Consider the following 12,476-nt stretch of genomic DNA (forward strand, 5'->3'; position numbering starts at 1 on the left):
CAGCTAAATCTACCTCCTTGTTTCCATGCAAGTCTGGGCTTCAATGACTCCTTTTTGCCATGTTGTTGCCCTCAAGGCGTTGGCTGCTTCCTTCAATTTGTTACTTTGGATGTGTCTTCTTTCTTCAGTGTTTCTTCTGCCTGGCCCTTACTGGTCTTTACTACACTCACTGAGCCAAAAGACTTAAAACATTGGATGTCACTGGAGAAAACCTTACGTCCATTTCCAAACTGAAAGGAATTTAAGTTGGTTATTTAGCTTCTTTTTTCTCTGCTTGGAGCTTCTTCGGGCTAAGTTAGAACTTGCGCCAAGACAGCGGCTGTGCGACCAAACCTCCCTGGGCCATCTTTGCAAAATGAAGGCACTGGCTTGATCCGTTTCCAAGAACTCGTCTTGCTGTCCAATTCCGTGGCCCCGACAAGATTCGCGTGGGAAGAGGTGATTGTAGACTTGGGGGATGTGTGAGTGGAGTGTTTGGGTACCTGAAGCCCACACTGCTTTGTATAGTTTGAGGGAGCTTTTGACCCTTTTCCTGCGTGCTGCTCAGCAACGAATTCGACCAGCTGCAGCAACTCCAAGCGGGGACCGAGGTGGCTTGGTCTGTCTCCCTTCCCCACACACGCATCCCCCGCCAGCGCGGCGCAGCCTCCCGGGGCTGGAACGTCCGGGCCCAGTGTGGCTTGGTCGGGAATTGCAGCTTCCAGGGCTCTGCGGCCTCGGACAGGGTGGCCTGAGCAGCGGATCCAGATGCGCCCGCAGCTGCGTCTCCACCGCGCCGCTCTGCTGTCCGAGGCAGGAGCGGGGCAAGCCAGAGGAGGCGCCACGGTGCCTGCCTCCCTGCTCCCGGGGGCACGGACTAGGCACCCTCCGCGGGCGGCCCGGTCCTACTTCGCGGGGTGCCTGCGCGCGTCTCCCGCCCCTCCCCTGCAGCCCCGACTTCGTCCCGCCTCACCCCACCTCGGGCTTTGTCCACCGGCCGCGCGGCGGCTCCTCCCCGTTCCCGCCGGCTCCTCCCCACCCCCTCCGCTGGCCCCACTTCCTCGGCGCAGGCGGCAGGAGCGAGCAGGGGACGAAAGGGTTAACCCGGGGCTCTTCCCGGCGCGGAGGGATCCGGAGCGGAGCCGAGCGCGGTGCTGAGGCCGTCTCAGCGAAAAAAATGTCCGCCTGAGGAGACCCACAAGTTCTATTCGGGGGGACCGCCAGCCCGCCCCGGGAGGAAGGGGCGGCCAGGCCCGAGAGCCGCCTCTCCCGCCCGGATCCGAGAGCTCGCGCGGGGCAAAGTGAGCCGAGCCTCCGGGAGGTGCAAGGGGAAGCCCGAGTCCGCTCTCCCGGCCAAAGTGAACTTTAATCGGGGTGGTTGGATGCGGAGACGGGGCGGCAGGTAATTGCGAAGAGGCGAGCGGGAGGGGTACGCCGTGGCGGGGCTGGGGGCCGAGGGGCGCCGCCGCGTCCCTGCCGGAGCGGAGGCGACCCCGGCCCCGCGCCCCAACTCCGCGCCCCTTTGTACAGAGGCGAGCCCGGGGTTCCCTCCAACTTGGGGAGCGGAGTGGGGGCGGAGGCGAGAGTCGCGGGCGGCCAGGCCCGCTGGCGGCGCGCTCGGCCTGCGCGCCCCGCTCGGCACACGGCTCCGGCTCTGGGGCGCGCGGGAGAGCAGGCTGCTTCGGCCGCCGCGCCGGGCTCATTGTTCGGCAGGTCCGGGGCTGGCCGGCCGCAGGCAGGGCAGCAAAAGTGGGAGGAGGCCGAGCCGGGGGAGGAGGACGCCGGGCAAGAGCGAGACTAGTTGTCGAGGTTTGTATTTTCTTTTTAAAAACGCCCCTCGGACGCGCGGGGGTTGCTTTCCGACCCCCGGGGCCCGCTGGGGACGTCCGGGCGGCGGCGGCGGCAGACGCGGGCCTGCGAGAGGCGCGTTCCCTGCAACTTGTCAGTTCTATTGTTGCCGAGCCTGTGAGTCACTTCGCATCTCCCCTCGTCGTCGCTCCGCTCGCTGGACGCCCAGTCGCCCCTCACCCCGCCCCTCGAGACCCCCGCCCGGCCGGGCGCCGCGCCGAGCACCCGGCGGCTGCGCGGGGTGGGGGCGCCGCGGAGGGGGCAGGGTTGAGCTCGGAAACTTGCGGGAGAGGCGGCGAGTTGCGGGAGCCGCCGCGACGCTCCCGGGCCGCGCGGAGAAACGCGTGGATTCACCGACCCGGCGCGGTGCTGGGCTCTCCTGCCCCCTGCCCGCACGGCGGTGGGAACGAGTGGGGTAGTGGAAGTCAGCCCACGGCTCTCCTGCCCTACGCCCCTCTTCATCCTCTCACACTCTTTGGGCCTCGGTGGTCTCTCTGAACCTATTTCCTCTGCTTTAGGACCCGCTAGAAGTGGCTGAAGATGAATCCCCAGCAGCAGCGCATGGCCGCTATAGGGACCGACAAGGAGCTGAGCGACCTGCTGGACTTCAGTGCGGTACGAGAGCTTTCCGCGGCATCTTGGGGTTCTGCTGAGGTTTACCAAAAAAAAAAAAAAAAAAAAAAGGAAAAGGGTGGGGGGAAGCGACGTGGAGACTAGGCAGCGTGAACTCCATCTGCTTTGAGCAGTAGTTCTCAGGGCTGGAGTCCAGCTCCCCCAAGTTGGACACCTGAACTTTGATGTAATGTCTAGACTTGCAGATTTAAAACTTTAATGCCAGAGGGGTCATTTGATTTAACCAGTTAAAAGGAGAACAATGTAACCATGAGCTTTGGTTGAGTCACCTTCTGACCCTGATGATTATTAGGGATTTTGAACTTTATATGAAAAAAGAAAATTATTTTTGGTGCACTCCATTTCTCTTCCTAAGATGTGATAGAATTTATAATACCCGAAAGAGGTCAGTTATGAGAAAGCCAGTTAAAGGCAGGAATTTCCAGCCTGTTTGAACACTTTTAAGAACATGTATATTTGTGTATGTATATAGGTATACATATATATATATGTATATTTGTAAATCTTTTATCATGGGGAAATAATTAAAGGACTTAAAAATAGCTGAAACCTAAGGCCTACTACTTTATCTCTAATGGGTTGAATTCCTTTATTCACTGTTGTTAGGAGGCAGGACCAATACCTACTTTCTAAAACTGGGTTATAATGGATCCTTACTCTATGTAGTTGTTTCATTGGATGTGATTCTGACTATGTGTATTGAATAGTAGTGTAAATGTAATGAGATCTCTGCTAGAAAGTGAAGATCATGGACAAAAATTTATAATTTTTAACCTTAATGTAAGTGACTGGGTTTTGAGAACAGACTATAACCAGTATTTCCAAGTGGCATTAGGAAATAGTATCAGTATGTTTGCTTTTCTGGGTCTGAATGTATATTTTCAATTTTATCTTAACTTTCTTCTGAAATACAGTAACTGATGATTCTTGGTGGACTTTTGTTTGCAAGGAGTCTAGAAGAATTTCAGGACTAACAGATACATTTGGGTTATTTTGTAGATGTTTTCTCCACCTGTTAATAGTGGGAAGACCAGACCAACGACACTGGGAAGCAGTCAGTTCAGTGGATCAGGTAAGATGATATCTAAAATAAGACACTCATATTTTGGTGTTGTGATACATTTTAGTAGAAAAATATGAAGTATTTTAATATTTCTATGTTATTCTGTAGTGTCTAGTTCAAATTAGAAGCAAAAACAAGCCTCAGATGAGAGCTGTTGCTTTTAGGATCCATTGATACTTCTGAGAATTTAAATATTGATGTAAAATTTTTCTGTTTTCCATGAATTTTTAAGTTGAATTTGTCTTGTTTGAGTACAAGGGGCTATATCCTGCTTTTATGTTTGGACGAATATCAGAAGATTGTGGTCCATGTGTGGTTTTTTTGTTTGTTTAATGTTTATTTACATATGTGTATTTTTAAATTTTGCCAAAATTACAGCCTATTAGCATTATTTACATTTGGGTTCTAAAAAATTGGTGAAATAATGCTGTTTGATATATGAGTATGAAAAGTGGAATTGAGTCAAGAAATAATTAGTAAGACTTATTTTAAAAGATGGCCATTCCATTGAAAGACTGCAGCAAATTAACAATTTTGAGGACAGTTAGTTAAAATATTAAAGGAATGATGTTACAAATAAATGAATAGAAAGATTTATTTTCAGATGACATCTATTAAGTGTCTGAATTCCATATTCCGATGACATTAGGATAATGTTTAGAATAAGTTAAATCAGATTTCTATTCCTACACTGGTGCTGTGGTCTTTAAATTGACTTTCTGTATATTTAATTACTTTGCTCCATTATTAACATTTATCCCATTTTTTTTAAGAATGCATTTTTTGTTTTTCCAACTTATTTAAACTCAATGATTTGAAAAATAAATAGTAAGAAGCAAGGTCTATTCCAGCGTTCAAAACCTATAATTTTCTTTTTAAGTTAAACTTATTTCTTAGTTCTCAAAGATGGAAAAAAAAAAAAAAAAAAGCCATGGACAGCATCATCTTAAAACTTCTGTCAAATTCCTAGGCTGAAATATGGTAATTCCTCTTTGAGCGGTGCTTTTATGTTCCCTAGTAAAATGATAATTGATTTTTTAAGATATTATAAGAGCAAAACATCAGGAAAGAAGGAAATGTCATAACTGATATCTTAATACTGCTTTATATTTAAAAAGTGTTTCTATTTAAAAATAATTCAGTAACTTTATTAAAATTTATTTTTCATGATGAAATTACAGCTTATGGGTAAAATACAGAATGTTTAACACCTCAAATAAGCAAAATAAAAGCATTCTGGGTTTTAAATATGCTAAAGGCTGATATTGTCTCTATTCAAAAGAATATCATAAAATGTTAGCCAAGCTCCAACTCTGTTCCTATCTCCTTTCCATTTACTGGTAATTATTTGAAAATTGTCACTTTTTTGGGGGTGGGGAGAAAAAATTACTAGTTAATGTAGGAGAAGGCTATATTCTTTTACTTTCTTTACTACTGTTTTGAGTATGTCTCAATTTTTGCAACTAATTCATTTTCAGTACTTTAAATTTACTTTGATACATAATAGATGCTTAGTGTATTTCTTTGAGTAGTGACATGGCTCTTTTTAGGTTGTTTGTTCGAACTTTAATTGTGGAAAATATATTTAACTGATATTCATTGGCATCAAGGACATGAACTTTATTTAGAAACTTGCTATTAGAAATACTTTCTGTTTTTAGAATAAAGGCAGTTATATTTTTTCGCTTTTTAAAATTAATGTGTGGTTTATGTAGTGTGTGAAACTAAAAAGTATGCATGAACGTGGTATATATTATTATAAACATGACATTGGAACATTTGTAGGCCTTTCTTGTCGCTTGCATTATGCGAAGAAAGAAATTATTTGTTTATATTGCAGAAATAATTATATGGTATTTGATTATTTGGAGTAGGAAATTTTAAATTTTAAAACTGTTAGATTTGTTACTTGTCCATTGAAAGTTTGAACTTAAACACGTGTTCAGTGGATATAGTTATATTTATCTTTGTGGTTTAAATACCAGGAAAAAAAAAAAGCTATGACCTTTAATAATTAGTGAATGGATTTAAATTTTGGGGAAAGCATAGTGGCATAAGTGGTTATTTTATATCAGAGTATATTGGTATATGTGGTTTTCCTATAGTCAATTTGTTATCTTAAAGTCTAGAAGAAATTGGTGTAGCAATATTATTTTATTTATATACTTTATTGACATCTGAATAATCTTCTATTCTGATTTCAAAGGATATTAATATGTCCTAATGCCTGTTTATTTGCAGCAATATAAGGAGCTAAAGAGAGCTAAAGATCTTTCTGAAGAGCTGACTTAAAGATTAGAGTTTTCTTGTATTTGGAGTAACTTTGTTAAGACCTTAAGCTTTTGCTTCATGAAAACTAGTTGTGCAGTATAATTTCCTTTCTTATGTTCTTTTGGAGGATAACTTAATTTCACGTTGGACTTCTTTTGAGAAATAATAAAACAGACTTAGAATTTTTTTAGGTGAAAGCATACAATATATTTTATAGTTTAAAAAAAACATTATTTTAAAAAAAGTTTTATTCCTAAAACTAATAACTTGTATGATAGCTGACACTTCTTCAAAAGTCATTGGAAAAGATGAGAATGTATTTCTATTACTTATTTGTCTGGAGAAATGTGTTATAATGCTATTTCTTCATCAAGGTGTTAATTTTCTTGCATTATCTTAAGACTGAATTTGTCCCCTTCATATGATAGAGTCTGTGATGTTCTTACAGTGACCTTGAGAGGTGTGTCTCTCTGTAGGAGTTCAAAGTGAGGTTACTGTGTTATGTTAGGCCAGTGTATCAGGAGAAAACTTGTTGAAAGGATTGATAAAATGGAAGTACTTCAGGTGTTTAAATCCACTATTCCCTCCAACTTCAGAGTTTGAGTGTGTAGAACTAAACTGTGGTATTGGATTTAATTTTTAGTAGTTTAAATACTTACATGATATCCAAAATTTTTTCTTTATTAGTTTTTGAATCTAAGTAGTAAGAGATACTGAAACAGAATGGGTATATTCATTTTGTAAGCTATCTTTGTATATATTGAATCCATCTTTGATATTTCTGGAAAATTATCTTGCTTAGCAAGTAAAGTTTTGCTTTTTGTTATTCAAAGTGGATTTTTGTAACATAATTTCTTCTTGCCCAAGATTTTTGGAAATAATTGTAAGAACTGTTTTCCGGCTTTTAATTTTTAAAAGGAATACAGCTTTTCATTCTTCAGTTACTGATCACTGTTTTGGGGGAAAGTTTTTCATTTGTACAGGCTTTATGCTTTTTGAAAGTAATTTATTAATTCAGGAAGCAAATATGCTAATCTAGGGGTGAGCTGGTGAAGGTTTGTCTTGGTATTAGTATATGGGGAAGGAAGGAAAAAATACCGGAAAGAAAGGACTGACAGAATTTGAAGAACTGGATTTCTGTAGGTTAAGAGAAATGACTTAAGGTTGCAGTTCTAGCATAACTGGATTGTGGTTGTGCTGGAGGAAATAAAGATGCTGAATTGTTTTGAGCATTTTAAATTTCACAGGACCTGGGACTCTTCTGGCTAATTGTGGGATTTATGAGAGAGAGAAAAGTGCTGGGAGATGAGTTAAAGATGTTGGTTAAAAAAAAGAACAACAGCAGCTCTTTTTTGTTTATAAAATTAATAGTCATCATTGAAAAGAAAGTTGGAGAACAGAAAAAGCAACAAAGGAAAAAAAAACACCCATTATTTCACTGTCCAGAGAAAATTGTTATGTTTTGATATGTTTCCATTTGGTTTTGTTTTTCCAGTTCTTTGTTTGCAAAGTTGAGAGCTTAATGATGGTTTCATTTTATGTCCTCCTTTTTTATTTCACTTAATGTTATGAGCATTTTCATCATGTACTTAAAGATACTTTATAAAGTTGGTTTACTATTGTATAATATTACATGGAATGGATATAGTATAACTTAACAATTTAGTTTTCTTACTGCTTGACATTTAGGGATTTTGTTAATTTGCTTTTTGTTATAAAAAATGTGATAGTGAACACCTTTTTGTACATGTGGATTTTTTATCTACACTTCGATTTCCTTTGGATAGGAGATGTAGGTTTTGTTTTTTGTGCCTGCAAGTTATAATTAAAGCTAAGAGAATGAATGAATACCCTTAGGGAAATGAACTCAGAGGGAGATAAATTATCAGGCCAAGGATTGATGTTAATGGTGGAATTAGATGTATAAAATTAGTGACTTTGGATAATTACTTAATGTAGAAATACAATTTTTATTTGTATATAAGTAGAGTATAAGATGACATGTAGAGATTTATATTTGTGTGTAAATGGGTTCTGTGGTAACTTGAGGGGCTTCCCATCATTCTTCGACCTGTGCCTTTTGAAATGGAGTGTAATCTAATTGGAGTCTATTGGTGAAGGCTCTTGAATTCTTGACTTCTTAAGAGAGGCGCTATAGGATAGTGAGAGGAATTGGAATCAGGAACCAGACAATTGGAATGGAATCAGTGCTTTGCAGCTTATTAGCTGGGGGTCCTTAAGCAAGTCCTTTCAATGATCTGACCATACTTTTTTGTGAAAAGTAGATGATACTGCCTACCCTCAGAATCTTTATGAGGATCAAGTAAGATTATCTTTTTTTAAAAAAGATTTATTTATTTATTTGACAGAGATCACAAGTAGGCAGAGAGGCAGGTAGGGTGTGGGGGGAAGCAGGCTCCCCACCAAGCATAGAGCTCGACGCAGGGCTGGATCCCAGGATCCTGAGATCATGACCTGAGCTGAAGGCAGAGGCTTTAACCCACTGAGCCACCCAGGCGTCCCAAGATTATCTTTATATATTTCCTGACACACAGCAGTTTCAAAAATGGTAGCTGCCAAGGGTGCCTGGGTGTTCCAGTTGGTTAATCGTCTGGACTCTTGATTTTGGCTCAGGTCATGATCTCACGGTTGTGGGATTGAGCTCTGTGTCTGGCTCCATGCCGGGTGTGGAGTCGGCTTAAAATTCTCTCTCCCTCTTCCTCTGCCCACTCCACTGCCTCTCTAAAAATAAAAATGGTAGCTGCCATTATTATTGTGGCATCCTCTTAAGTAATACTAATGATAATATTAATAATTAACAGTAATACTTAGAACCAGCTTTATAGGCAATGTTTATTGAACATTATTATCTACAAGGTGCTATGTTAGTGGTGGTGGAGGTGAGGAAATGCCCCCCACAAGGGCAAATATCAAAGTTGCTTTTCAGTGCCATAAAATTATATATGTTGTCAGAAGTCTAAGAAGAGATCAGGCAGTAGTTTTTTTAAATTAAAAGATTTTTTCCCCTAGAAGAGTAGCTTTGAAAGGACACCAGGGACCTAAGAGCCTTACCTTTTTTTTCTTTTACAGTGGATTTCTTCTTAATACTATTATTTTGTAGATTAGATATTGTATAGTGCAGAATAATAGACAGAAATGTGTACAGCTTTTGAAACCCTCTTCCATGCTTCGGCATTGCCATTTGGATGTAGTGTTTTCTCCATATTCTCTAACTACTTGAAATTTTTTCTGGAATGAGATATAGACTAAATAAATAAGTAAAATAAAAATTACGTGACCGGAGAGGATAGAATAGCTGGGAGACAGGTTGGAGAGAGTGTTAAGAGTCTCTAGAGTAGAGCTTCTCCAATTTTTTCTTAATAGCAGAGGAGAAGTAACATAAACTCCCCTGGGAGCCTGAAGCAACACATTGCAAGTGAGCAGAAGAAATCTTATCTTAAAAATTTTGTGCATTTTACTTTCTACTCCCAAACACAAACATATTTGTTGTAATATGAATATGTTTTGGAGTGCCTGGGTGGCTCAGTTGTTAAGCGTCTGCCTTCGGCTCAGGCCATTCTCCCAGGATCCTGGGATCAAGCTCCACATCGGGCTCTCTGCTCTGCGGGAAGACTGCTTCTTCCTCTCCCAATTCCGTTGCTTGTGTTCCTTTTCTTGCTGTGTCTCTCTCTGTCAAATAAATAAAAATCTTAAAAAAATAAAGATAAATATGTTTTAATTAATCATTGAGTAAAACACGTTGTAGAGAGATGCGTCATGATTAGCTTATAGCACTGCTTTCCCCCTGTTTTGCTTTGTATCTTTGGGGTTGGGGCAAAGGTGGAGTGGGATGTAGGCTTATATTATCTTTCTTTAGTGAGAAGCCCACTTTTATGCTTTGTCTAGAGCATATTATTCAGCTGTTTTTATTCTTGGGTCTTCTCTTGCTCTCACAGAAGTCTATGAAAAAGGATCATCACATTAGGGGGCAAATTGTTTTGTTAGGGAGGAAATTGTTATTCCATAACGCACAGAGAAATTTGTTAGTAATGTTGCTTATCTTTTGAACCCTTGTTTTCTCTTTCCAGCCAGATCATCCTGTAATTTAACATGCCCATGACTTGAAAAGAAAATGTGTATTTTTATAGAGAAAGCTTTGTGTTTTTGTTGTTGTTGTTCTATGTCTGAAATGTGCTCTGGTGTGTTCCAGGTTAAAAATGTGCTTTCATAAAGACCGTGGTGAGTCATCCAAGCTACTCTAAGCTGATTGGGAGCATAAAGATCATATTTAAAGATCACACTGAAATGTATAAACAGATCAGGGATTGGCTGCTAATTTTTATTGCATTGAGTAGTGACTCAGTGATGAAATTTTCAAAATATAACAGTAAAGCAATTTAAGATTAGGTGCAAGATAGAAGAGAATACTTCTTCTTTTTTTTTTTTTTTTAAAGCAACCACTACCATACCTTAACCACGTTTTTGGCTATTAAAAATGTTGGCGGAAGGTGTCATTTTGTCAGGTCTCTTTTAGGTGCTAGGAAGGTGGCTGAATTTGAACTGAGGGAGTTCTCTGAATTTGAAGGATTATTCCAGTTACCCAAGGGAAGTCTCTTTGGAAACCTCCCTCAAAAATTGTCTGTTTATTTTCTTCCGGTGGTTTTGCCAGGGAGCCATTGCAAGGCTTTGAAATGAATGGGATCAACTCATGATTACTATTCCGCCACTTCTACATTGGTGGTTAATGTAGAGAACACAGGTTGAATTTAATATGATCGTGCAGCTCCAGTCAATGAGCAAATGTGCTCCTGCTCTCAGCAAGAGTTGTGAGTAGTCGTGGGGCACCACAGGGATCCCTGCTAGGAGGGAATTACAGTCATCAAGCTTCTCAGTCCTTGAGGCATATGTTGTTTTGAGGTTGTTGGGGATAAATAAAAGGTTTGCTGTACCACTAGAGAGGAAAAAATACTAGGCTTCACTTTGAACTAGTGGCAGAAGCATGCTTTGGCCACAAGTTAATTTAGAGAATCTGAGTTTGTATGGGTCCTCAAATAGCAAAAACTTGAGTTAGTAGGTCCTCTTAGGTTTTTGCTATTTGGAAGGCTTACTATATCTAGCTGACTTTGTCATCGGATCAGAGGCCCATTGCCTATCTGCTTGGCATTGACATGCTAAAGGTTTTAGAAAATGTTTTTCACTTTTGGTCCCAGTTTAGGTAGAATGAAGTTTAAAGGGAAAGTTGTTTCATGGTGGGAACCTACAGACAGCTTGAATTGATAGTGCTTTTCTAGGTAGGCAAGTAATTAGAGCCATTTCAAGAGCGTAAGAAATATCCTAAATGTTTCTTGTCTAAGCATCAGCTTGTTCCTTTTATTCTATGGGATGGTGTGATTAATTATTATACGCCAAGATCACCTTTTACCTGCCATAGATCCACAATCCCTGATCTGCGATTTTGAAATCCCAAAGAGTCTGAATCAGAATTTTTCCTTTAAATTCAGCATACATTATTTTAATGGCAAAATCTGATCTTATCTGAAGGGAGGCCGTTAACAGTCTAAACTGTTTTCCTAGTTGTATGGTTACCAGGTGCTGGAAGTGATTTGTAATATATGGTATGTGCACTATATTTCTTTCTTAAATTTGAAAAAATGAATTCTAAAATCCACCTATCTCCATGGATTTTTGAAAAGGTATTATAGACCCCCCCCGCCTTGTGTGTGTCTCCCAGGTATTGTTTACAACTCAAGATAAGAATTTCTTTTTTTGACTAAAAGCCTAGAGTAGAGAATTTATTATTTTAAATACAGAAAAAATAATGGTGGCGAACTTGTTAACATAAAGGAAATTCTTCTTGGAATTTGACTTTTCAGGCTGAGCTTTGTGTTTGAGTATTTTGGCCAGTACATTGATTTAGGGAATCAATTTCTGTTTTGAGGAGGGATACACTTTTTCATCTTTAGGGCCAAGGAGTGTACCGATATTTCCCTGGTCAGTTTGCATGGGAATTTTCAGGGTGCTAAGCGGAGACAAATTTACACATAGATATATAAACCCAAGTAAAATAATTTCTCATATATATATATATATAAATATAAATCTGGTACTGTATGATTACTTTCAAAAGGAAGCCTGAACCCTGACCATAGTCACTTTTAACTGTTGGCTGAGAGCAAATGGAGAAGAGAATCCTAGTGAGTAATCATGACAAAAAAGAGGAGCTAAGATAAAGTTTGGTATGGGACAGATAACAAAACCAGTCTTTGGTAATTTTATTTATTTATTTAATTTATTAATTAATTTTATTTTTTACTTCTTTGGGAGGGAGAGAGCACACGAGCCCGGGGGGGGGGGTGGTTTGCAGGGAGGGGCAGAAGGAGAAGCAGATTCTCTTCAAGCAGAGAGCCTGATGCGGGGCTGGATCCCAGGATCCTGGGATCATGACCCGAGCTGAAGGCAGACGCTTAACCGACTGAGCCACCCAGGTGCCTCCAGTCTTTGGTAATTTTATTCTCTTCTTTTATATTAAAGTTAAAAGTTTTCATAGATTGATACGTAGCATGATGTTTATTCCTGCAGTATACTTATTCAGGGCATCTTCATTGAAAATACATTGTGATTCTAATGGGTATATGAAATTTTCCTCAGTAACCTGTCATTGGCTCACTTCTACTATTGATAA

The 12,476-nt window shown here is 40.6% G+C and overlaps 1 protein-coding gene across 9 annotated transcripts in view; it reads left to right on the forward strand.

The window, feature by feature from the left end:
• Window positions 1–1,143: 1,143 nt before the first annotated feature.
• The window catches only part of TCF12 (transcription factor 12), a 390,676-nt gene continuing 379,343 nt past the window's right edge, over window positions 1,144–12,476 (forward strand). For 2 of the 9 annotated variants that reach the window (XM_047739171.1, XM_047739175.1), the window contains exons 1-3: window positions 1,147–1,381; window positions 2,346–2,442; window positions 3,460–3,532. In XM_047739171.1, coding sequence (XP_047595127.1) covers window positions 2,368–2,442; window positions 3,460–3,532 — 148 coding nt within the window. In that variant the 5' untranslated portion in view covers window positions 1,147–1,381; window positions 2,346–2,367. Of the gene's footprint in view, window positions 1,382–1,440; window positions 1,789–2,345; window positions 2,443–3,459; window positions 3,533–12,476 lie in introns of those variants that run through there. The other 7 variants (XM_047739172.1, XM_047739169.1, XM_047739176.1 and 4 more) reach the window with 7 other exon arrangements.

This window comes from Lutra lutra, chromosome 7 (assembly GCF_902655055.1).
Source record: "Lutra lutra chromosome 7, mLutLut1.2, whole genome shotgun sequence".
Taxonomy (NCBI): Eukaryota; Metazoa; Chordata; class Mammalia; order Carnivora; family Mustelidae; genus Lutra; species Lutra lutra.